At 40.0% G+C, this 26,706-nt stretch overlaps 1 protein-coding gene and 1 long non-coding RNA gene across 3 annotated transcripts in view; one reads left to right on the top strand and one right to left on the bottom strand.

Annotated features, from left to right (window-relative positions):
- The window catches only part of LOC122562728 (uncharacterized), a 37,534-nt gene extending 21,729 nt beyond the window's left edge, over positions 1-15,805 (bottom strand). Inside the window, exons 1-2 of one of the 2 annotated variants that reach the window (XR_015761270.1) lie at positions 15,330-15,805; positions 13,060-13,168 (exon numbers count right to left, since the gene is read on the bottom strand). This is a non-coding gene — a long non-coding RNA (uncharacterized LOC122562728). The other variant, XR_006315395.2, reaches the window with a different exon arrangement.
- A 663-nt stretch (positions 15,806-16,468) lies between these two features.
- tbx3a (T-box transcription factor 3a) lies at positions 16,469-25,081 on the top strand. Its single transcript, XM_043715856.2, has 7 exons — positions 16,469-17,194; positions 18,357-18,624; positions 19,642-19,788; positions 21,252-21,328; positions 21,719-21,882; positions 22,537-23,180; positions 23,829-25,081. The coding sequence occupies exons 1-7, from the start codon at positions 16,800-16,802 to the stop codon at positions 24,273-24,275; spliced, it is 2,142 nt and encodes a 713-aa protein (XP_043571791.2). The 5' UTR covers positions 16,469-16,799; the 3' UTR covers positions 24,276-25,081.
- Positions 25,082-26,706: the final 1,625 nt, after the last annotated feature.

The following is a 26,706-nucleotide window of genomic DNA, read 5'->3' as shown; positions in this document are numbered from 1 at the left end:
GGTTACAAACTGATCATAATCAGGTTCTGCAGTCTGACAATGTGAACGACAACTGGCCAAAAATAAAACCCTGATATAACGTGACCACTGCCTTCGCAGTGATCAGCCACGGAATGTGCCTGCGTGAGATGATAGCGAATGCCAAAGTCAAATCCCCAAGCGCAAAATCCATGGCAAGCACGTTTCCATCTTTCAGCTCGTGCTTAATGTGACAACAATCCCAGGACCATCCGTTCTTAAATTACAGCATTGACTGGAATTTCTGTTTCCCGCAGAAATAGTAGGAAGTGTGTGTAATACATGGGATCAGTGGCAGTTGTACGCTCCTGCGTCACATTCACTGTGCACCTTCCTGGAATACAGGGAGGTGAGCGGATCCCAACGTGGGACTTGTATAAGCAGATCCAATATTTTTCAATACTACTGAAACAGGAGGCTGTAGAGACATCACACAAATAGGATATCCGAACCAATTTGCTGGTTAATAATTGATTGGGGAACAGGGACATTTTGGAGCCAGGAGTTTCTGGCTTGAAACGCTGCACGCAGACAATTTCGCGACATCCAAAGCAGTGAAATTCCTTTCACTCCTTATGTTGACCCACCACTCCCTCCCACCTTCTGTGACTCTGTCTTTAGTCCGCCCCGCTTTGTCTTATAGCAGACAGAAGGGGAAAGCGACGGGAGAGGTGACGAAGGTCAACTAACTCAATGCTGTCGCCTCTATACCCGTTAAATCTGTGCATGGCTTAACAGTGATCTGAATGCTGAGCAGATATCTAGATGACAGAGGGAACATATGATTACTCAAAGCAAGTGCATGCCTACAGTACAGGTCTAGATTCCGAGGAAGGATCACGGGACTTGAAACATTAACTCTGCCTTTCTCTCTACAGATGCTCCCGGACTTGCTGCGTTTTTCCAGCACTTTATAGTCGCCTGCCCAGAGTTCAGTTGCTATCTTCATGGTACACATAAATGCTTGCTAATACATGTCACTTTCTAACTTAGTGTTCGTTAAGGACGAGATATTATTCATGATTTGGAGGTGCCGGTGTTGGACTGGGGTGTACAAAATTAAAAACACACACCAGGTTATAGTCCAACAGGTTTATTCCTTTTCGAGTCGAGTAGAGGGGTCGGATCTGAAACGTTTTTTTTAACGTGTTCTTTTTTAATTCAACAACGTGCCACTGAAAGATGTCTGGCTGTGGCCATCCGTGCAATACAAGAAATTTGGCTTGGAAGTGCAAAACGTTGAACTACACAAAACGAGAAATGGGATACTTTCAGGTTCCAAAAGTCAACTGTTTGCTCTGCAGTGCGGACCTTTGCCAATGTTGCTTCGAGTGGACGCAGTGCGCCAGGAGCTGAAGCCAACGGCTGCTTTGGCAAAATATGCTCTCGAATAATTCTAAGCATGAAGTTGCGTGGTGAATGACCCTAATGATTATGGTTGGTTACAATTGGAAAGACCGTTAGTTGGAATATCGCCTAGAATAAACAGACGTGTAGTTTCATTTTTCTCGACCTTCTGCATTCCCCAAGTTCTAAGCACCCATATACCGTGTGTCTGTGGGCGGAGGGGTGGGCAATTATGTGCGTGGTTTTGGGGTGGGGCTTTGGTTTTTGAAGATATGCTTCACTCCCAGGTCAACCTTATTACAAATCAAAAGGAAATGATCTTCCTATTTGGTGCTCAGAAGAAATTAGCCTCGCCAGGCAGTCATTACCGGGCGCATTTCCAATCAGCGGCATTCACGTTCAGTTCTGTGCTTTCTTTGTTCCCGCTCAGTTCCATGGTGGAGGTGTATTTCCAGCTGAGAAGGGTTTATTTCCTTCTGTAATTTTCCTAGTTGAGTTTACATCCTGCTTGTATACTTTGCGGGAGATAGGCTGTGCATGTGCTTGGGATGGGTCTGCTTTTTGGATTGTGGAGCTCAGTATGGTGACCTGCATAATTCACACATGAATATTGCAGTGACCTGTTTACCGTAGACTCTTCCGGGACGCTGCGCAGCATTCGGGATTAGCATATGGCATGTGCAGAACAAGTGCAATTGTGTGTTCACTGATTTCAAAGAGGAAACCGCAAATGATAAAAGAGACACAAATTATTGTTCAAAATATGGAACTCGAATTTTTACTCCTGGCTTTTCTCCAGTCAAGTTTTCTAAGCGATTTTAGTGAGGACTGGTCCGTCCTTTTACAAGCAAAGCATTGAAACAAACGTAAAAAGATATAATACTACCAAAACAAAAATGAAATGCTCACGCCTACTAAATAATAAACTTCAAAGCTTCGCTATAACAATGTCCCCTCACAACTACATGTAGGATTTATTCGTCAGTTGTGCTCTTTACACATCTGAGTTATTTATGTACAAGGAACAAAACAATATGCTCTCCTGAGCTTTGATTTTCCTATAAGGCACTGAAATCATTATGCTAGTTAATAAGTTTTTGATTAAATGGTTCTAATTTGTTCTGTCTTTTGGAATTGCCTTATCATGTTCCAAACTGCGGAGACTTGTGTCCCTCCCACACATTACCCCAAATAAAAGTCACTTTATCTAGCGAAACAGTGTGAAGCGTGAGTCCACTAGCACACTGGCATTCTCTTATCTTTACAGCAAGTGTCTCTCCCAAGTATCCTTACCGGGCGTGCGGAAAGAGGGGGAAGCATTTAAAGAGATAAATCCTCTTTTATAAAAATATCCAGATTTTTTTGGGTTCGCCATCTTCCCAATTTTTGAAATAACATTAACCCAACTAATGACTATGTGGAATCAGCTGTCTTTTTAAAGACATAACAGCCTTTATCTTCCTCGAAATAATTTGTCGGAAGTGTACTGAACATTTGGTAAGACTGAAAAAAAACCCATTTCGGAAGTGAAACAATGGCCAGAAATACAACATTTGATCTCAGACAAAATACAACAATAGTTTTTGCCCCAATTCTTCCCATGGACCTGCTCTAGGATCTAGATGCCTGAACATTAAATGAGACTAGGACGCCTTATGGCTTGGGACAAAAAGTACAACACATGCATATTCCATTGAAAACTAGCAGTACATTGCATTGCATTGCAGTACGTTAAAATATGGATTTTTTGCCGCTAGCAATGAAATAAACCCAATCATTTAACTCCTAAGCAATGAATCATTTTCTGATTGTTATGAAAATTCAGAAACTTCAAAACTGTCTCCATGAAATTGACAGCGCTGTCAGCTTTGACACATTCGGTCTGACTGCAACGTTTCGAGCAACTTTCACATAGTCTTGTTGTCAGTGCATGTACATGCATAATAAATGTCGCAAGAGGCTTCTCGATTGCTGGATCACCACTGAATAGATTGTGGCTGAGGAGTTATGTTTTAGATACTGGTACAATCTCTACTTGCAGGGTAACTATGCATTAAGATTTGCAATTATTTTGGGAAACAAGTGGAATTTTCAAAATCCAACAATATAAACAGACTGAAACAGCTGGACACTTACATCATTCCTGCTATTAAGGAACAAAGTAGACGATTAGCAACGGGCTACATTTTTTTTTGGAGATTGCCACGAATGTGATCATTTTCATGAGCTTTGACATTATCGTTTTCTGTGTTATAGATCTTGTTTGCGAGAGTGGTGTAATTAAATCCATTGTATTACTAGAGGACGAGAACTCCATCCGAACCGCAGCAACAGCGGTTCCTCTTAAAGCTGCCTCCACACTTTTTAAGCATTGTTGTCTTTCTTTTTTTAAAAAGAAAGGCTACGAATTTAATGTTTAGTGAGTCAAAATGGAGCCGGAATGTAAAAAGCAACAAATGGTTGTTGCAGCGAAATAGTAAGTTTGAACGTTTACATTTCTTTGCCAAATAAAAGGTGCATCTCTGTAAATCTGTCTGGGTTTTTCTGGATTTTTGGAACGTCGGGGATTTAATGAAATGCTATTACTTTAAATTTTTGTAATAATTAACACTTTGAAGGATCGCTTATCATTGCGGAAGCATCTACTCAATTCACTTCTAAATTTTGTTGCAAAGATTTAGAAATGCTTAATTTTAACGTGCTTTGAATTGTCTATTGACTAATTAATTAAAATGGAGATAAGATGTCAAATAAGATAGATCCAGACGAACTGCGTTCCTAGATTAAAATAAAAGCATAGTTTACGGCCATGGTACGATCGTTAATTATTTCATCAACATGCCTGTAATATGCTGAAAATATTACTCACATTTCATTTAGAAATGAACGTATGCATGAAAATAACAATAACAATGTCGATTCAAGTTTAATTCTATTTAGGAGTCAGAACGTGGAATTAAAAGTAGATTTTTTTTGAAAGAATGGTAGAGAATTGTAAATAACAACAAATCTTGCCACTTGTAATCGATCAATAAATTCTAAACCACTTTTTTTGTGCAAATATCAGACAATGTAAATAGAAATCGCAAAATGATATCTGTCCAGCTGTTTGGTTTGCATGAATATTCTCTCTTACATGCAGACGCAGAGTTACCACGCACATTAAATAAACCTGTAATGTAGTTTGTTTTCACAATCAGTGATGAGTCGTCCTTTTCTCATTGTACATTTTTTCAAGAAGAATTAGTTATTGTTAAATTGTGACTTGCCTATGTTTTACCAGCTAATACATTCATTGACATTCAACACAGGATGACTCAATTTGCTTCTGTATTTTTCATCTATTCGTGAAGACTGAGCGTTTAGTGGCCTACAATCACACACGTGCTATTGGTCCTGCATTAAATACCCTTACCTTAGCAGTGGTCAATCAACTGACATATTTATTTTCTTAGTTAGAATGAAATAACACCCGACCCAATATTTCTTTTAAAAAGGCATTAATACAACAAAGTTCCAAAGAATGTTTCATTTTGCTCCTGGGAATACTAACATTTAGTTTGACATGGGTGTGGAAGTTTTGTAAAATGAACTTTGAGAATGCTGAACAAAACTTGAAGCATTGCTTAAATGATTGGTTCAAAGTCGAAGACGTAAAATACATGTCACAATAGGAGTTGCTGATGACTTAAAAACTAACAATAATATTATAATTCCAGAGGAGTAAGTTAAAGGACAAGTTAAATCCGTTGGTGCAATATTGAAGGCAATGTTTATGAAGTATAGTCAGATAAATATAAAGTCCTTTTATGGGATTAGACCAGTCTGGCTGGGCCTGACACAAATTTCTGATGGAGGACAGCGTTGGGATGTCAGATAGTGTTTCCCTAAAATCTTTAATTGACGATGACAGTGGGGTATTAGTTTATCGAGCCTCTTCTGTGCTTACTGATCCAGAACGGTTTGGTCTGGCTTAATGGAATCATTAGGCTACCTGTGTGTGAATACGGTGGCTGAGTGGCCTGGCTCCACTTTGACCAATATGATGAATGTTTTCAACAGCCTTATAAGATGGCAACAGGCCTTGCGAGATGGGAGTGTTCGCCGTTCACAGCAGATGCGACGAGTTGGAAAAGAAGGGCTTGCAGTTGAACAGGATTCCTTTGGCGTCTGGTTAATATCTGTCACTGAAATGTCTATTGGGTGGGACATTTGGGTGATTGTGTAAGGGTTATTTGTTTGGGGTAACTTTAACATTGATCATTAATGGTGCTGTCAAGCCAAACTCCTTTTTATGACAATAATAGTTTAGTTACACCCCTTCAGCAATCAAGATCTATAACAAGGGAGCAACAATTATGATACTTATTTAAAAATAAATATTTATCTTCACTGCTGTGGTTTCTGGTGATAAAACGTTACGTATGTTATTAGATTGTTTACATCGTCTCGTTCATTTAAGGTTACAAAGTAAGCCTGATGAGTCCCAGACAGACTGGCACCAGTGGTCATCTCTGTAGGCAATAGGCCTGTCAGTTTAAGCCATAGGACAGGTGTAAATCTCATTGACATTCCACATTTCTACCCTGTGTCCTTACCTGAAGCTAAACTCATTTATTACTTGGAACAAAATCAACGATATTTCTTTTAACACGCTGGTCACATGTAACACCCAGCTTCCCGCGCGATGATGAAGTCCAGATTCGTGTTAATGAAGTTGCTGCCAGTATGTTAAAGGCAACATTGCCGAGTGCTCCATTTATACAGGCTGTAACGCGGGTTCAGCAACAGGTTTGTCTCGAGTTGTCAGGCAATAAAATAAACCGGTATTATTCCTGCTTCAGTGTTTAACATGAAATTCCGTTCTGTTTTTGCTGTTTTTTTTTAAATAGCCTTGAGCAAGTCATACGTGGAAGAAAAACTGAGTACAACAAAACTAACATTTGTGTGCTTTCAAACATTGGCAGTCCACACTGAAAGAGTTAATTCCATAAAGTACTAGGAATTAGTGGACCCTTTAAGAGATTTCATCCAACATACCGACCTGTTTCCTCTTTTTTTACAGCGCAGCATCATCGCGCTGAAATAAACTAAATACCCAATTAAAGAGCTCCGTACTTTATTTTATTTGGTAATGATACTGCTGGAGGTTTCATATTATTGCTGGATTGGAATCCAAGCAGTGGCCCCGAAAGTACTAAACCCTCAAGAAAAAAAGAAACTCGTTTGAACTTTATATTCTGCCAATTTCATTTTAATTTCTAGCATTTAAACATTTGTCTGTATGGTTACAATTACCTACACAACATAACTATCGAATGAGACAGTGTTGCATGGCTATTCATTACTCCAAATTCTTGAGTAAAGTTTATTTAAAAGGTAATGTGCCATTAATATAATAGTGATCTATTTTCTCCTCTATAAATTCTCCATTAGTTAACTCGTTTTTAAATTCCTTTCACTGGATTTTAAAAAGAACACAGTTTTCACACTAAAAATCCTCGCATTTTTATCTTCTTTATATGCACTCTTCCCATCAATTCTTAACACAAACAGGCTGTTCAAAAACTGATCCCATTTGGTAATCAACAAGTGGAAGAATAATTTGTTAGTATATGAACTAGAGTCCTTCGTGTTAGCTAAACCGGTGCCTTTTTTGTGTCGCCCGAATTCTTCCCCGCCTCAGTCCTCTATGCCCACTGACCGCACCCTTTCCCCCGCCCCCAAAACATACACATAAACACACGGCGTTAGATATAGAACTGGAACTGGCCCGTCTCACGTGTACTGTTTAACTAAGACTTCTCAGAACACATCCGCATTTTCTGCAGCCATTGTGTGGTGTAACAGTGAAAGAATCGCTGTTTCGGTGCATCGCAGGCATTGCATTACTAACAAGGGTCTAATTAGAGCTAGGAGATAAACACCACTTTTATAAGGGCAGTAAGTCCTTAAATATGTAAAAAGACTACAACAGCAATATAATTGAAAACATTGCTGGAAGTTCAATATCAGAACTATCAGGCGCCCTTATTTTAAAAAAGGTTATATGCAATAAAACTTTAAAAAAGTTACGTGCACTCTGAGCTGCAAGAATAACTATTACCATGGGTCCAAGCACCGAGTGCCCATGTTGATTATGAATTGTTCCCAAAGATGTGCTCAGACATGAGATAATGAGGGCTGTGATCGCCCAGATCCCTTTACCTTTTCCCAGGATTGAAGCTGTCGCCAGGGCACAAAACGACAGTGTAACAGTGCACCACGCTACTCACATCCAATTTGTTCTGTACAAAAGCTGATCTCTAAATCCGCACTAACAAAGCGGTACTGGGAGACAAATCATATAATGTTCAATTTTATTCATTTTCGACTAATTAACTGGAATCCCACCTTTTCTCATACAGTGTCCAATTAATTTGCAATGTATGTCAGAGGTCGTTAGACTTTCAGTGAACCTTGGTTAAGATTTTGTCTTTCTCTCTACATTGATCTTATTAAGGCATTTCGTCTTCGTGCAAAAGGTCGGGGGATTTTTTTTACTGCTCTGGTCTTTAACTTGAAGCGTTGATAATAGGATTCGTGTCTGGGCTCAAAGTTTAAAGCGATGTCGTTGTTATTTGGAGGGTAGGTCAAAATACAGCGCTGTGGAGTAATGCATCGGCCAGATAATATTCGGGCCGACCAAACAACTCTTATTTGTAGAAAATCCAATTAACACCTGGATAATTTAGATTGAGCCTTGCAAATATGAAATCTAACATGCGCGAAATGCCTTATAAACACAAATTGCTAATGGAGTTAATTAGCATAAATGTACAGTCGTACACACTTTGAAGGCGGATTTGCTTTGAATAATGTGTTACTCCAATTCAGCGAGGGACTGAGAGCTCGCCCCCATTGTACGTACCAGCGATGACAGCTACATGAGAGTACCAAACAAACTATTCGAGGCTGCAGAATGACGCAGAAAGTAACCTACAAACTTTAACAGAAATACAAACTATCATTTAGATGTTCTGTCAGTAAGAGAAAAATTGCACCAGTTGAAATAAGAATGAACGTCAGTCGTTTTAAAAATAAATCTGATCAAGTTGGATGTAACAAAATAAAATCGATTTTTACTGACAATATCGATTTCAGCTCGCTGCCGTATGACCTTTGGATTGATTTGGTCTAACCTGGTGCGAACGTAAAAGAGGTCAGTCTGTGAACTTTGTTTGTTATCCAAAAAGGGAAGCACCCAAAAGAAAGGCATGCCAGGACTAAAGAAATGGCCAATGCTTTAATCAGTGGAAACGACCTGAGTCGAATCATAGCCAAATTTGAGGATTTTCTTTGATGGTCTACTCTGACAGAATTCCAAATTGTAAAATTCAAGCAGGTATTCATTAGCATGTTATAATTTAAGATATTGAGATTACCAGCCTCCATTTTAACAGTTCAATTGGAACAGTTGAAAACTATATTAATCAGTTTGATTGACGTCCATATATCATCAGCGCAACTAAATAGCTGCATGGAAATTATAGTCACACTGGCAAAGGGCGAACCTACAACAGAGAAACTGAACTTCGGATGAACTTTTTGCATTAAATGGCCTTTTGCATGAAGCTGAAACTCGGAGAAGGTACAGCATGCTTGATACAAGGAGAATTCACAAGACAGTGGCTGGAGGAGCAAGTTGATTTATGCTTCCTAATGCGCTTGACAATTTGATTTTGAAAAATAAACTAACATAATCATAACATTCCACAGCTGAATTGTGCACAACTTTTCGCTGATTAGAATGACGGTTCTTCCAGAGAAATGAAGGCAACAGAAGAGATCAAACTTGCCCATACATTGTTAAATCTTGTGCTGAAAAAGCAGACGCAACCCAAAGACAGCGCCATCAAGCGAGAGATGGCTGCTATTTCTCGTGGGAACAATTTAGCCTACGGTGGCTAGAGAGGCACTGCAGGGCGTTTTAGCACCGTTACAACCAGAGATATGTACATTTTCGACAGCTACTTTATAGTCAACGTGTCCGAACCAGTTTAGCCATATTTCTATATGATGATCGTTTAATGCTGTGTTTTGTATTTTTGCATAATGGGATATACTATTATAAAATTGACCGGCTTTTCTTTAAACCATTTCTTTAAACATTAAGGTCCAATTGCCTAAGCATTTCAAATATGACAATTACATGATTTGCTCCCTCTACAACGAGCACAACTAAATTCATGGTTTTAATTGAGTTTACCTGTACTTGTTCCACGTAAGAAGAATGCTGCTGTACATGTCACAGATCTAAACGATCGATATTTACACCTGCGGAGTGATGATGGACCTAAGTACATTGCAATTAACTGAATTGTAAATCTTTTCCTTATGTTTTAAAAAACACGAGGTTCATCTGTCTTTAATAAATTCTAACAACACGCCCTGCTGCACACGATGTGGCAGGCACCGACCTGTTTTTTTTTTAAAACACAATTTGCGCACAGCCGTTTTTGAAAGTACGAGAGGGCGGTGGATTAAAAGCAAACAAAGTAAAAGTTTTCGTATATTCCAAACTTGATTCTGGTGGAAACGGGCGTGCCAATATTTGAAGTGACATTTCCCAAAAGAACTCTTTAAAAATGACCATTACATAACATTATCTTTGATAACAGCTGAAGCACTCGTAGCTGCATCTTTCTAAACACATTTAACACTACCATGAAAGAGTAATGTTACTAATGCAAATAGTTCCGTAGGTCACCGTTAGAGTTTATAACCTTTTAAAAAAAATCGCACTTCTATGTTCGGCACGCGAGCTAATTTGTTCTGGGTTTCAGCAGTTAATGGTCACTGAAGGTACATAAACTTTACCTTCGGCTGTTTATGTGAAGTGCCTGAACCCTGACTTGCTCTGTCAACGGTCGGTTTTGTTTCTCGAGATTAATTTATACAATATTTGCTCATTTACTTTAATATTTTCAACAAGCACGTGAAATGATGCCTTATTTTTGATCTCCGTTTCATATCATTCTGATCTGCATTATTTGGTGGACTCAAAATTATGTTAAAAGTATATTTCACTTCAATTTGCGGTAACTGACAAATAGCATATCAGTCAGGAGAAAGTGAGGACTGCAGATGCTGGAGATCAGAGCTGAAAAATGTGTTGCTGGAAAAGCGCAGCAGGTCAGGCAGCATCAAAGGAGCAGGAGAATCGACGGGCATAATTATGCCCAAAACGTCGATTCTCCTGCTCCTTTGATGCTGCCTGACCTGCTGCGCTTTTCCAGCAACACATTTTTCAGCATATCAGTCAGCAATGGACAACAATATGATGTCCGAGATCTGCAACAGGTTTTGAACAGCACAATCTATCACACCGACAAAAGCAGAAATGTTCTAACTTAAGCAATCAGATAACACTTTACTATTGGTCTTTGATGTTTACTGGTTTTAAAATGTCCTTTTATTCTGAATATCAATCTTTGGTTGCATTAGTAAAGAGTGTGCATCAAGGCTTTCAATTAACAGGCAAAATGGTCTGAAATAAAGTAGTGACTAAGATTGATATATAAATCAGTTATCTAAACAGTTAACCTTGGTGTACACCACAACATTACAGCCACCATTAAAAAAAAATCCAATTTTAATAATGAATTTCTTCCTGCAAATTTTGTTTTATAAATTTTATTGATATGCCAATTTAAGTTTTCAACATTTTGTCTCAGAGTAAACATATTTATTAAACTCAGTATTATGAACACTAAAAACTGCACAGTCTAAAGCATCCATTTCTTATTTTAGTGGTATTCTGAAAATGGATGCAATTTTCATGTTAAAAATGTGATTTGCATGCATACAAAATAAATCATACAATTTATATTGTTTAAAAATCCAAAACTGGATAATTCAACCTTTAATACTTTTTAAAAAAAAATGTTCTGGCTCAATTTTATCTTTACGGATCATGTGAGTGCATTATTTTTCTATGGCAGTGCAATTGTTCTGCCTCAGTTTCATAACTAAAAATATGTTCTCCTTTGTTATTTGGTTGGTTGATTTTGCTGTTGCTGATCAACTAATAGGAAATGTCATCCTTAACCACCCCAATAGGTATTTCAGTAATCCAATGCTGTGATAGAATTTTATCCCCAGGACATGAGCAAGTATAAAAAGAACTTACCCATGAGTCAACAACTTTAAAAAGATAGACATATAGATAAATAAATAGATAGATAGATAGACACTTTAATTTGGTTATATTATCCAAAAAGTAAGGTACCAAAGCTGCTTTAAATATATCCATTTGAAATTAGACTTCCAAGTCTACAAAGTTCATGTATTTCTTAAATAAATTTTATTTCATTACAGTTTATATGCAGCAAATATTAACTTTGATCAGCACAATTCATAACATTTTATTAACTGCTTTTGCCTCAATATTGAAGAATGTGTACAGTGGAATACATGCATGTCAAAATCACTTGGTCCTGACCAGCAAGATTTTAAGTTGTTCACTATGCAAACATTCAGTTGAAATTGATTAAAAAATTTCATAATGGTGAGGCTTTTACTGGGGCTTAATTCTTTAAAAATTAAAAAAAGGAGGTGCTGGTTGATTCAAATATAAAATAGGTGTTCTTTTTGTGCAATAGAATAATATTGCAAATGTGAGCTACATGAAGGACCATCCATTGATGCTCATGGTTAGAGCATGGTTACTAAGCTCCTTCTGAAAGAAGATGGGTCAGATGTGAATATGTGGTCAACTTGTTTAAAATCAGTGCTAACAATGTCATATATCAAAATCATGATTACCTGGTATCTGGAGAGGAAAAACAAATATCTGAGCTCAAAGGTGGCCACTGTTTTAAGAAATGGCAATGCCGCTATGTAGCAATCTAATACAGTATATATTGTGTGAGTGTATGTGTGTGTGGGGGAGTGGTTGGAGATTGTGGAGTGCATCAATTATTTGTATTTACAGACATGCATCAGTCACGACGAGATTAATCTTTCAGTATTCATGATGCATAATTGCTGAAGGTTTCAAGAAAAGCTACAAGAACTACTGCAGGTGACTGCAAAATTCTGGAAAATATCCTTAAACAACTTAGCAGAGCAATGTTGTCTGCAAACTATATACTGTACAATGGGACTGGAAGACTAGAATACTTAACTACAATTGCACTTCACAAAGTGTTGTGCTTACTCATTACTTAAATGAAATTAACAATTTCAAATCAGTCAGTTTAAGAAGCACATATTTATTTGAAGTAATCTCCAGCAGTAAGTGCTGTTATTCTCACTTCCGCTAAAAATAAATCTAAACGTCTCCAATGAAGACACCATGCATTGATTGCCTGAAACCTATACCACATCTGCTTAAAATTTTCTTAGGGCAAAAAGAAATCACCAATAATTGCTGTCAATTCTCAACGACCAAATGCCTGCAAAGCCACGTGTACTTTGGGCTTGTAATAATGCACATAAGCACTAAAGCCCTAGTAAATTTATGAAGGTTTATTTAATTATTTCATATCTGAGTTTCTCTTCTCGGAAACAGTATAATAGCAAATTACAATATTTCTGGCACTTACCTTGAACAACTATCTGAAAATTTCAGCTCAGGCTGACTGGCACAACTATAAAACACAATATGATGGTAAAATGCGATGCATGTACACATATATATATAAAAGTCACCTTGCAGTTTCATGTGGTGTGGGCTGTCAGACTCGATCTGCAAGAAGTGCAACACCAGTAATGTTGCCGGCAGTTCTTAATATACACGTTCATTCTTTGTACGGTGTTCCTGAAGCAAAAAAAACAAAGAAAGCATTGATACAGTAGTTAGCTACCTAGAATAAGTTACCCACGGAAACTCCAATTAGTTTAATTTCCACAAGAAAAAATATTTTCGACTGACATCTCATTGCAAAGTCCAAATCATTATTTGGTTAAAAATGTAATTAGAACTGTTAGTCTTAGATAAATGGAAGTTGGTCATTATCCGAAGACTACTTAGCTATTTGCTAGAAACATGTTCCTAAATGAAAATTGACAAACGGATGACCACATATAACGCGTGGAGTTTTGTGAATAGTATAAACCGGCTGGCGCCAATGTCAGGTCTACAGCCTAAAAATAATGCCGTCTGGAAGGACATAACTTTTGACGATCAACACAAAATTCGTCCTACGGCACTAAAAGAGTTGATCGATAAGTGTAGTACCTGTCAAGAGAACAGCCTCGAGACCACAAGCTTTATTTACTTGCTTCGTTTTATTATGAATCTGAATAGACACCAATTATAAAAGTTAAAGTTAAATTAATGAACTTTATCATGGAGTGCTATCTTTATATGTGAGGAACACAGATGAAGGAAGCCATGAGAGTGTAATTTCAGAGCCATTTTAAAAATCTTAATGTTTGAAAAGAATGATGTTCTCACAAGCACAATTAAAGGAGCTATTTTGATAAGGCGAACGAATGGGGAAAAGGGTAGCGAGTTTGTGAAAAAGACAAATAGATGAAAGGAGTGAAGGCAAAAAGTGGAGTGGGATACAAAAAAAAATTCAAATTTCAAGGCCAAATCTGAGATGTATGCAAACTACAATCTACGATCACTGCACCATTTGAAAGTGCTGCTAGCAGTTACAGTCATTGTCTACACTTGACAGAAGAACATAAACTATGTGTATTTAAAAGTATTGTTCTTTCCGATGGTAAACTGAGGGAATATCCACAATAAATTACTACTGACAGTTGCCACAACGTAGTATAAACATGTATTTTGATTATATCGTTTAGTTGCCTTGCACCACGATTTCCGATACTAGAAGATTACATGGTGCGCACACACATTGATTAGATCTACCCATCTGGTTGATAGATCATCCGTTTCACACAACTTTACAATACATGCCGAAATACCTAAACTGTTACGTGTGGACCCATTCATATTTTAATATTTGGATCATTTTATTGCAATTCTTTCAGCCATGGATTGATTATAGATCAGATCTGGACATTGCTTTCTTGCGGCTGGTCGTTTTTAGAATGAAATAGACACGATACCACAAAATTAGACGAGGATTTAATCACACTTTTGGTTAAATTGGAAATGGCTCGCGAATGTGGCTGAACGTTCAGGAAGGACTAAGCATGTAATCGGCACTAGCTGGACCTCACACATGCGAAGAGAATACAGTATTTACACGAAACTTGCCAATGTAAACGTGCCCGCCTCCTTCAGATAAACAGTAATCAACAAACCTCTATCATTTCGAGCTACAACTCTCTCTGCTTATAGCTAATGATATGAGGTATCTGGTTGCAGAGCCACTACAGAACCGCTCGGTGCTGGCGCAAATGCTTTCAAAGCCATTTTAATTTTCACATCAGTGCACTTACTAGGTTTTAAAGCTCTGACGGCTAACAAGTAGCTTGCGGTATTGGCGAATGTTTAACTAAGATGGCTAGCCATCAATTCCCTTTTGTTTGCTTGCAAATTAATCATCCCATACGTAGTTGGCGCCAGTGTAGATTTATCACACACAGGAGGGTGAATGAGTCGGGCGAGGAGAGACAAAGAGAGTTCGCACCTTCCTGCTTTTGATCCTAGATTAGTGCACCCTCCCTTCATAATACGAGTCTCTAGGGTGCTTAGCTTGGGAGGCCAGTCATAATTGGCGGAAGTTAATGCAACATTTCGAAACGTTACATCAAAACACATAATTCGTAAATATTTATTGCTAAGCCGAAATATTACCGCGTGTGGTGATTATTTTATAAAGACAATATCACAACACGGTCCGATCATTTGCTTCTCTTCAGGCGAGAGAGAAAGCAAACTGCTTTATACAAGGGATGCGTAAAACGATAGTTAATATTTAAAGCCAACATCTGACCGGGATCTGCCTTCGGCTAGATTCCAAACAAAAATGTACACATATAGGTTCAAGGGAACTCGCCTTCGAGTGAATCTGACCGTTTCCAAATCTCCACACAGGTCAGAAAAGCGCCGTGCTTTTTTTTTTAACATTCCTGGATTTAAAGAGAGGGATCAAGAAATCCCAACACGACAGTGAGAGAGAGAGGGAGAGACTCGGGAATCAAATGGAACGTCGTCAGATCGCAAGCTCCAGCGGCGGAGATTGGTGGTGCTCAGAGCGATTTTTTCTCGTCAGGATATACTCACAGATCAGAGAGGCGATATTACGGTTTAAAAAAAAACGAAAAGTGATACGAGACGCTAGTTACAGCTCGACGTCAGCAGCCTGGCGCCAAGCGCCCTTAAACATGTGCGTCAAAAATGCAATGTTACAAGAGCTAATCACTTTAGATGTTCCGCTCCTATCTCCGTGCATTTAGCCGATGTGATTGCTTCTCAGTTGCAACTTTGTTTTATCCCCCCAGCGCTCTCAGAAAGAGGAGAGAGAAAGCAATGTCCTTTCCACTTGAAACTGCAGCAGTCCTTGAGGCGCCATGTCCTCATAATTAAATCACATCGTTAAAATGAGGCTTTTTTTTTAAAAAAAAATGTTGTTGAAAGCATCGCCAAGAAACAAATAAAATTAAGACACGGGACATCGCAATGCTTTGCCCCTTTCCCTCTACCACCCACCTCCCTCTCCTCCCCCACCCCCAACACAACCCAAATTAAAATGCAGAGATAGTTATCCTCTGCAAGCCGGGGCAAGGGGGGTTAGTGTGCAGGGTGGAGGACTAGATGGGGAAAGACTGAAGACGCTGCCCCATTCCCTCTCCCAAATCAACAATGAATATACACGAATGCTCATCGCTGGCTTTGGAAGGCGGTGGATGGAGTGTGAAGGGAGGAGTGATGTGGCGGAGATTGCATATAACGGCGAGAATGGGACAGATTGCGATGAGACTCCGCTTGCCTATGGACACACGCATGATATTTCCCTCCGTCTGGTTTCCTGGGAGTCGGTGGTGGCTAAAGCCACCTGAGGCGGGCCCTGCGCCTCTCCATTGGCTGGTGCTCCCACTCCACCTCCCCCCCCCCCCACCCCCCCCGCCAAACCACCACTTTAGTAACTCCCACCCTCCCTCCCTCTCTAATGATGTTGACATATTCACACGGCTGAAGCAGTGATCCTCGCTGTACGTTACCGTTTCCGACACCTTCTTTTTATAACTCATCTATCCCCGGCTTTAGTTGTCAAAACCACGCCTATGGAGCCACACAATTGGTCCGAAAGCGTCAAATAGCCAATCAACAGTGCTCAGCTATTCGCAATACGCACACATACACACACACATTCAGAAAGATCGGAGTTGACTGTTTGGGGAGATGCGTCTGTGCTGTGACACCGCCAGCCAGTCTTACTTTCAGTTTATCTGAAAAGCGAAGAACACAATAATATTAATAATGATGCGCTTGTAAGCTTCAGTGCGACCGAGATCCAGGGGAGTGGATGAATTTTTTACCGATGAGAGAGCCAGTTATTCCGGGGACAAGCATGGCTTATCATCCGTTCTTACCTCACCGGGCACCGGACTTTGCGATGAGTGCTGTGCTGGGACATCAGCCTCCTTTCTTCCCGGCCCTGGCCCTGCCTCCGACCGGCTCGGCCGCTCTCAGTCTCTCGGGCGGACTAGGCAAGCCCGTTATGGATCAGCTTGTAGGCGCAGGTGAGGCCGGGATCGCTCTATCGGCAATGGGCCACCCGCCCTCGCATCTGAGGCCTCTGAAGTCTGTGGAGCCCGAGGAAGAAGTGGAAGACGACCCGAAAGTTATACTCGAAGCGAAAGATTTGTGGGATCAGTTTCACAAGTGTGGCACTGAAATGGTTATCACCAAATCTGGAAGGTACAGTGATTATTTTCCCTGCAAAACACAAATGCCTGCCTCACTGATTAGAAAGCATTCCAGCCTTTTTGATATCCAGCCTTGATTAGCTTTGACAACACGATAAATATATATTTTAAACACGTTGTAGGATCATTCAGGCAAAATAGATTTAATTGAAAATAGCGGCCAGATGTTTTCGCGGGTGACCTGTCAAAGATTTTTGTTTTAATAACACGTCCATTTTGCTGATACGGTTTTCTCTATAAATGCAGTCACTTATTTATTGAAATAACGCGCAGTTTTCAAACCATTTCAGCTTGCACCTTGTTTTCTAAGATGAGACTTCGCCAGACTAACAAGGGCAGACCCTCGATCAAGTATTTGACTTTAATAATTGCTAATGAAATTAGTCGAAATAGCTTGTTCCTTATGAGAGGGGAGGTCACATGGGATCGGTAGAGGGCCGATTGATGAAACTGACTGAGATGGAAGTTTTATTCATCCATTCATTTGATCCGAGTCACGACAGGCGAACACTCAGTCAGTCGCCTTGCATATAAGGTGAATCGACTGCAGAGTTTAAGGTTCCAAGCCACTACATAACATTCAAGGGCTGGTTGTGCGTGTGTACTGGCGGTGGGGGTCCTGCGAATGATCACGGGTTGAGGGGTAACTCACAGTAAATTATTTTCATGACACCTGCGATTGTAGCGTTTCAAATCACGCAAATCTTTAAAAATAAGATTGCACCCTATCGTTGATTATAAGATTGAGTTAGTCGCGGCCTTATACAGGTAACCGATACATGTATACCTTCGGCAAGGGTTGAATCATGCTTGTAAGAATCTTAATTTGCAACATTGAAATATAAGCTAAAATATCTCCAGTTAGATGCTGCTTTCTCGCTAGTTTCGGCCCGCATCATTTTAAAATAACAGTTTTTTTTTATAAAAGCATGCAAACATTCCCACTTCTAGCAAGGAACATTGCCAATACTTCAATAGCCTGCCACGAAACGAATGTATTGGCTGGGATATTTCATGCACCACCAAATCCCTGGGAATCGAAGCTCCAGTCTCAATAATAGTTTAGGAACCTAACTCCAATTTGGCTTTCATGAGGATTACGTTACTGACAGATTGTGCGAAAAAAAACAAGTCAATTTAATGCTTTCTTCCAGGAGAATGTTTCCACCATTTAAAGTTAGATGCACCGGTCTGGACAAGAAGGCCAAATATATTTTGTTAATGGATATTGTGGCAGCAGATGACTGTAGGTACAAATTCCACAACTCACGCTGGATGGTAGCCGGAAAAGCTGACCCTGAAATGCCAAAGCGAATGTATATTCATCCTGATAGCCCTGCTACTGGGGAGCAATGGATGTCTAAAGTCGTCACTTTTCACAAGCTGAAACTGACAAACAATATTTCCGACAAACATGGATTTGTAAGTTTCATATATTTATCTCTGAACTAATGTGTAATTCTTAGAACGATTTAAAAACAATATAAACACTGCGATATGTATTTACTTTAGCAGTGCTCGGCTAAAATAAAGTATTTTCTCCATTTGGAGTTAAAAAAATATAGAACCAACTCCTGGTGACATGAGGACTTTGCCTTTTTTTTTGTATTTTCTGTGGATCATGACTTCTGTTAGCCTGGGGTATTGTGTAGATCGGCCATTTTAAGTATCTGGGTTTGCAAGTATTTGATCGTTTGGATCATATTTTTACAATTTTCTGCCATACTGAAAGTGATAAAGGCTTGATCACGTCAACTTTCTCTCTCAATTTTCAGTTTGTAAATTTCGAAGTAATGTACAATGACTTGTAGTGGAAAATATTTGCAAACTAACACACTTTGGAAAATCTGCAATGTATTAAGTATCATGCTCGCTGAAGAGAGACAAAAATGCAGCCACTGTAATAACAATGACCATAGCAGTTGCTCCGTTAGTGAACGTATTTTAATGTGGCATTAAAAAGCAGTATACTCATTACATTGAAATTACTTATCACTTGCTATTTGTGGACAGCATTTTCAATTAATACCAGGCATGCCAGTATTGTTCGAATTATCTTGCCGGTTTATTTAATACATATGTGCAGGAGAAAGAATTACAGACATAAAACTATATATAGATGGGTATTATATATTTCCAAATCAGATATGATTAATTTTCTAAGTCTTCAAACAGTAGGCTAGGCCACAGTTGCAAATCTTATCACACTGTCAGCTGTTCACACTCGTGCTGAACTCTGTCCTTTCCTGGAAAATCTCGGTTGGATATTAGTTTATGTTATTGCTGGTCAACTATTAGTATGCAGCATGTGATTAAATAGTAAAACGACATAATACTGACATGAGCAGAACCTGGCGGAATCAGGAATAGTTATATCATGTTGTAGCTATATCTGCACTCACATTGTAGAGTAGTAATTCCTTGATTTATTCTTTTTAGACTATTTTAAACTCCATGCACAAGTATCAGCCCAGATTTCACATTGTTCGTGCGAACGACATTTTGAAACTTCCTTACAGTACTTTCAGAACATATGTATTCCCTGAGACAGAATTCATTGCGGTCACCGCATACCAAAATGATAAGGTGAGTAAGAAAAAAAGTAATTTCTTATTTTGCAAAAAAGCTGTGTCTCTTACATTAATGTTGATCTCTCTTCTGGTGTACTGAAGTTAAGTCACAAAGGTCAAAACTTGTAGCTTCCTTTTATTGTTTGCAGGCCACTTGTTTAGTTCATTCTGATCAAACCGATTTTAATTGGCAGTTTCATTTAACCTGCAAGAAAGCTTGTTGAATATTCGGCACATCCTGGAGCTCATATAGATTTTATGGTTTGTGTTGGATTGTTGGTTTTGGCATGAGCTCACTTATGCGGCACCTCTCCTGTATTCATATTTATATGAGTTGTGGGTTTATGCCAAACGTGTTCTGCCAGGTAATAGGATTTAATCCATTCTGAAACAGTCCTTAAATTAGTCATTTTTTAAAAAAAAAATTAAACAAGGCTTTTCGTACCGTTACAGAAAATACCAGCTCTGGACGAATCCCATAGGTCTTTAAATCACAGAGTATTACATGAGAGTATTGGGCACAGTGCGAGTATCAAAAGCCTCTGATGATGATCAATTGAGTTAATTATTGGTGATGGTTTCATCCAAATAGTTTTTAAGGAACTTTGGAACTCTTTTGCTGTTATTTAACGCCTCATCAGACTTCTAGCTAGTCAACTGACGTTATTGATAACAGCTAAAGTTCATTGTCTGCAGTAGCTGATAATTTTTGATCGGCGCACATTTGATTGTGAGGAGTCTCGGACTGAATGAAACTGATTACTAAAAGGGTGTTAATATGATAAGTCAGATGGCGTTAACATACAGGGTGTCTTGATATTTCTTCTGCCAGTTTCTGTACTTTCGGTTACTCTAGCACTGTTACCTTCAGATCATAATTTAAATAACAATGGTTTCAATCTCATTAAATTCTGTATTGAAAGGAAGACGAGAGCGGGCAATAAAGTTACTGTTGACTTACTGTCAACAGAGGGCAAGTTACTATGTTGACGCCAGTCCAGTTTCATCCCCCACCGATGAAGTACATGGCTCTCTAGCTTACGCGCGGGTTAGTTTAATAGAGTTGCTTTATGCGGGGGCAGATCACTGCTTTTCAACTTGACTTTTTCACATTTAATAAATAAATACATTTTGAGTCAAACCAAACCCGTACATTTTTGCAATGTGGTTCTGTTCAGTGGTGGCTTGAATTTTAATGCGATGGAATTATGGCGTAGGAAATATTAGACCCATGGATCACAGAGAAGAGATAATAGACCGTGTTGAAATATACAGGCAGTGACTGCTTTAACATAATTTGATATTTTATGTTGTAAATAACAATCGGAGTATAATAGAAATCTAAATCCACTGGTCACTGATTTCCCTCGGTCACTTGCGCCAGCGCTGTCTATACCCTGTGAATTTCCTGTAAAGATTGTACTTGATGTTGTATCGCAGGGTGGTGAATATGATCAAACTTGCTATTTTCCTATCTAGATAACCCAGTTAAAGATCGACAACAATCCATTCGCCAAAGGCTTTCGCGACACGGGAAATGGGCGAAGAGAGAAGAGGTAAGTTCCAGCTCACTTCGAGTCCGTCTGTCAATCGGGGCCTGGTTATGCTCACGATCCTAATCACCATTTTGTTATGGGCGCTGTCAAACTTGTTGGGAGCACGCAAAAAGGAGAAAATGAGCACTGCTTGTTGCCACCGTGCAGTATCTTTCGTTTTACGTTTGACGTTCTGGCGCTTTATTTTTAGAAAATGGGAAAAGGCTATCAGATTGTAAACCATGCCCGCACAGTAGCGCGGCTCAAGTCGCCAACTCCTCATCCAACCTGAGCTGCCTGGCTTCGCTTTCCAGGGTGAAAGCAAACGGCAAATGACAAGGACAATTATTTGATCATCTTTAAAATAAAACGCAAGTCATTGTCCTTCACTTTTCTCCTTGTTAAAAACAGAAAACAGTTAGCGATTCAGTCGCTGCGAGTCTACGAGGAGCAGCAGAAGGGGTCGAGAGAGAATGGGGCATCGGATGATTCATCCAGCGAACAGCCGGCTTTCAAATGTTTCGGTCAATCTACGTCCCCTGCTGTCTCCACACCAGGAACTGCGAACCTAAAAGGTTATTATTTTGTTACCTACACAAGAGGGTTATTTGTTCTTTTGTACATAAAAGGCATGACTAAGTTTGTGCCCATTAATTGGGTGTCTGTTTGTCTTGAAGATCCTTATCACCTCCCTTTGAACCGAATAATTCAGGACAAGATACCGTCTTAGTTTCTATAATCTCCCCAATAGAACGGGATGGCCTGAAACCATGAACACTTGTTTGTTGCATACTGAATATTGTGTCCGATTTAATAGGTTTTAAATATCTTTAGGATTGGAAATTTCCCTGTACTGTACCGTGAAACCATTTCTAACAGAACGACGTTTCACTTTGTGTTTTAGGGCACATCTATTAAAAAGTATCCTCCCCCTCCCTCCGAGAAAAAATTAAGGGTTTTGATTTCTTGCAGTTGAATGGTCATTGTCACTGTTACAAAAACAGAAATTGCTCAGCAGGTCTGGTTGCAACTGTGGAGAGATGTCAGAGTTCCGGGTCGAGTGACCCTTCCTCAGAGTTGTCCCTGTCGTGTTGCTATAATCAGATTTACTAAACAAAACTCTCCATTTTCATGGTTGTTTGGTCACAAGAAATGCCACCATATTTATGTTGCTCCTTCTACTTTTTTAACAAATGCAATAAAACAAAAAAAAATGTACTGTTTTCTAGGTGCTTTGCACAGTGATGATGAAGATAGCGACCTGGATTGTAAAGACGAGCCCACCCAGGAGGGCGCCGACTCTGGGAAATTGTCAACCAGCAGCGAGGAGCGAAAGGAGGAAGCCAGTTCAGCCAAATCTCACCCGCGCTCATTGGAGGCGGTGAGCAGGATGAGAGATCACGAAAGCTCTAGGACTGAGAAGAGCCCGACAAACCCAGCGGCCAGCTCCCGAGCCATTAACGGAGAGAGCCCTGAGGTTAAAAGCCCGGCCAGAGACCATCAGCAGAAAGCGGAGGAGGCCAGTGGGTTGAACAAGGAGTCCTACTCGCCGCTTACTGTGCAGACCGATGGGGTGTCGCACCTGAACCACGGACACTTACAAAACCTCGCCTTTTCTCACAACTTATCGGGCCAGCATTTCTTCACCCCCCTGGGCGCAGGGCACCCTCTTCTCTTGCACCCCAGCCAGTTTGCTATGGGTGGGGCCTTCCCCAATATGGCAGCGGGGATGGGCCACTTACTGGCCTCAATGTCCGGCTCGGCAAGCGGCATCAGTGGTCTGGACACGCTTGTTTCCTCACAGCAAGGACTACCCGCTGGGTCCGCGGCAACCCTCCCCTTTCACCTCCAACAACATGTCCTGGCCTCTCAGGTACAGCTCCAATCTTCCTACTCTCATTTACTGAGTTCTGTCGAGTTACTAATTCCGTGTGACTAATACACAGTGGAAACTGGGGGATTACCTTTGTTTTAATGCAGTGATGTTCGTTTCGTAGACTTCACTAACATGCGAAACCAGACATCACCTCTTCCATTAAATGTAAAGGTTCAAACTTTTCTAAAAAAAAACCTGACAATGATCGTGAATCCGGTGAATTGATACTTTCAAAATTGCTTTAAATAAAATCACTTCCAATGCAAAAGAGTATTTTTTCGATCGGTTAAGGGGTCTAGGCTGGGAATAACTCTCACCTTTCATTCTGTCTCACGTGTTACATTTGTCTGAGGGAGATATTCTAGATTTTCACTTGTAATTACACTTCCTGATTTTGGCTGTCAGGAAGCCAGGCTGTTATAGAGTCCCCCAAAGTGTTTCTGTGACAGAAGTTGAAAAGTGTTCTATAAGGTGTGCCTTGTTATGATTTTGATTTTTGATGTTGTTAATTTTTACACATTAGTCCCATCTTCCCTGCTTTACAATTTGATTGGACTCAGGATCAATCCCATCACATTAATTTTTTTTAAATGGGTTGCTAGAGTTGTTGAAAACATAATCTGTCTTTTCTTGTTACTTTGACAGAGTCTTGCGATGTCACCTTTTGGTAGCCTCTTCCCCTATCCTTATACATACATGGCCGCTGCAGCCGCCGCCTCTATGCCAGGTGCAGTCCCATCAGTCGCGTCCTCTGCACATCGCCACCCGTTCCTCAGTGCAGTCAGGCCTCGCTTGAGGTACAGCCCTTACACGTTCCCCGTGCCCGGGATGGACAGTAGCAGCTTGCTGACCACCGCCGTGCCTAGTCTGACCAACACCAGCGACGCGAAGGTGAACGGCGTGGCAACCAGCCCGGTGTCAGCGGGCCTGGACTCCGGGTCTGAGGTGAACAGCAGGTCGTCGGGATCGGTCTCCGTGTCGCCCAAACAGTGCTCCGACAAAGAAGCGCCCAACCAGCTCCAGAACATTCAGCGCCTGGTCAGTGGACTAGAGAGCAAACAGGATCGGTCAGCCCGGGGCAGCTCCCCTTGATGGCAAGGTGATATCCCAAGGCCCCAGACGGCTTTGCATGTCACCCACCTACAGTCTTGTTTCTTTTTTTTAATGCTAGTGTAGAGCCTTGGTATTATCGAATTTCCCAAACTTTACAAACAAGGAAAAGAAGAGTTCCCGAGAAGTGGAAGGTTATTGAAGTTTCCGGGCACCATCAGTAGTTCTGGGGTTGTAGATGTCAAATCTGCTTTTTACATATATGCAATAACAGAAAGAAACGGAGACTATTATAAAGTATTTATGTAATTATTTGATAACATGTGTAAATATACTGAAATTAGAATACTCGAAATTATACTTTAATTTATTGTTGTTGTACATACATCTGTATATAAGGCTCCAAAGCCTTTCTTTGTTCGTTCAAACGCTTTTCAACACAACTCCTATTAACCGTAGTGCCGACACCGTTACCACCACTTTTCCCAACAATGTGTTACCATGTTACTACATTAAAAAAAACCCTTATAGACCTGAGTACAAGAAGTGCCATTTTTTTAAGCTTTTCTCATTGTTTCAGTGTTAAAGTGCTACTGTCTTTACAGTTTAGAGTGAGAGGGAAAAAAGAGCTCACCAGTTGCTTGAGAAGTAATGAAGACACTTTCGGGGATTCGTGTGTCAAAATGAATGGAAATTTTATGCCTACAGCTTGAAAGTGCCGAGAGTTAAAAAAAAAATAAATGAAGGTATATTTTGTGTTATAAAATGTTGAAAGTTCTTGGTTTTCTTGTACTATTTTTGTTTCGCTTTGAAGTTCTCAAAAAAATTTCAATAAATTTGTATCGAAGTCTTTGGTGCCAGTTATTCCAGTCACGTTTCCAGTCTGTTGCACAGAGTCATCGAAAGATAAGGTTGGCGTGGTCACTGTTTTTTTGACAATTAATCAGACCCTTTTATTGTTCACAAATATTGTTTCCACATGAAAATTCTCACTAGTGCTTTAATTAACCTGCCTGGCATCCTGTCCAAAGGTAATGCTGTTGCCACCTATCCTACTCTGACATAGTCCCCCCATTATAGCACATTTTCTCCCTCCCCACTACGTTAAGCTATTCACCATTGTGTTACATAGCCTAATTCACCAGTGTGTTATATATCCGCCCCAGTTCCCCACTCTGTTACATAGCGTAATTAACCAGTGTGTTATATAACGCCTTCACTACGTTAACCTGTCTTCCACTGTTACATAGCTTAATTCACCAGTTGTTATATATCCTCCCTATTGTTAACCTTTTTCCCCACTGTTATGTCAATCCCCAATACCGCAGTGCGTCTTACACAGCCTCAAGTCTCTCCAGTGTTAACATGCCTCAAGTACTACAGTGTTAATTTCACTCAAGGTTAAAATCAGGTTATAGTCTCAACAGGTTTATTTGGAAGCAATTTCACTCGAATGTTACACAGGGTTTATTTCACCGTGTCAAAAATTATTCGCCCCTCCAACAGATGGCCGCCATGAAAAACTTGTCAGCAGCACTAACCGATATATAATTTCTGCTCAGAAACTCGAACCCTTAATCCTCAACTCAATTTCTTCAGATAGTGAAAAATGCCCCATTTGTGTTTTGAGAAAATTCTCTGTAAATGATCATAATATTCTTGTCTGTATTTGGGAGGATTCATTTTCCCCCTGTCTGGCGCAATGCAACGATAGAAAATCAAGTAGCAAAAACACATCTCTATTTCCTCCTTAACAAAAGATTGAGACGTACGATATTTTCAATGCAACGCTTCGGCTATTGCAAAGTAGTATGTAACCTAAAAGGAAGACGGGTCATTTCAAAATGCTGTGGTCATATAGGAAATGCAAACATATGTAATGTCAGTTTCATGGAGAGAAGGGAAATCAGTGAAGCCAAAGGGCAGCCGGCCTGTGCTCTGCGTTGATTGTTTTCTTATTTATGATATGTAATTCACGCCGCAATTGGTTTCATTTGAAAACCAATTAAGGATCGTAACCTGTGAGTGTTCAAGGAAACAGACGAACTAAACCTACTGAGAAGCCATTCCTCCTCCCCTTTCAAAAGGACAGGCCCAGAAAGGGGGGAAATAAACTTCAGAAATTAGCAGAATGTGAAGTTTACAGCGACGTTAATAAATAACCAGTACGGCGCTTGTGGATCAGAGTAAACAATGCAATACTACTTGGATTATCCTAGTATATCACTCACCTGGCGCCTCTGCTGATCTGATCTTTGATTTCAGGAGCCGCAGTCAAGCCACCGCACGATCCCTTCTCTGGTGACTGAGCGCCATCTAGGGGATAGCAAATTGAATAATCCCAGTGACCCGGGCAGAGTGTAAAGGTCACTTCTTGGCCAGTCTGAGCAAAATTCATTACAGACTTGCCTGTCTGGTTGTGTAATTGAGAAATCGTTTCATTAAGTTGCAGCCTTTCTCTTTGAGGGGAGCC

The sequence above is a fragment of the Chiloscyllium plagiosum genome, unplaced genomic scaffold (assembly GCF_037043375.1).
Source record: "Chiloscyllium plagiosum isolate Xiang-an unplaced genomic scaffold, Cpla_swu_hap1 HiC_scaffold_24, whole genome shotgun sequence".
Taxonomy (NCBI): Eukaryota; Metazoa; Chordata; class Chondrichthyes; order Orectolobiformes; family Hemiscylliidae; genus Chiloscyllium; species Chiloscyllium plagiosum.
This window is presented reverse-complemented; position numbering and strand designations above follow the sequence as displayed.

Excerpts from the sequence above, each read along its gene's own strand:
- tbx3a (XM_043715856.2), top strand. The coding sequence starts at position 16,800 with ATGAATTTTTTACCGATGAGAGAGCCAGTTATTCCGGGGACAAGCATG. Across the intron at positions 18,625-19,641 it reads TTTCCGACAAACATGGATTT|ACTATTTTAAACTCCATGCA; the intron begins GTAAGTTTCATA and ends TATTCTTTTTAG. Across the intron at positions 21,883-22,536 it reads AGGAACTGCGAACCTAAAAG|GTGCTTTGCACAGTGATGAT; the intron begins GTTATTATTTTG and ends ACTGTTTTCTAG.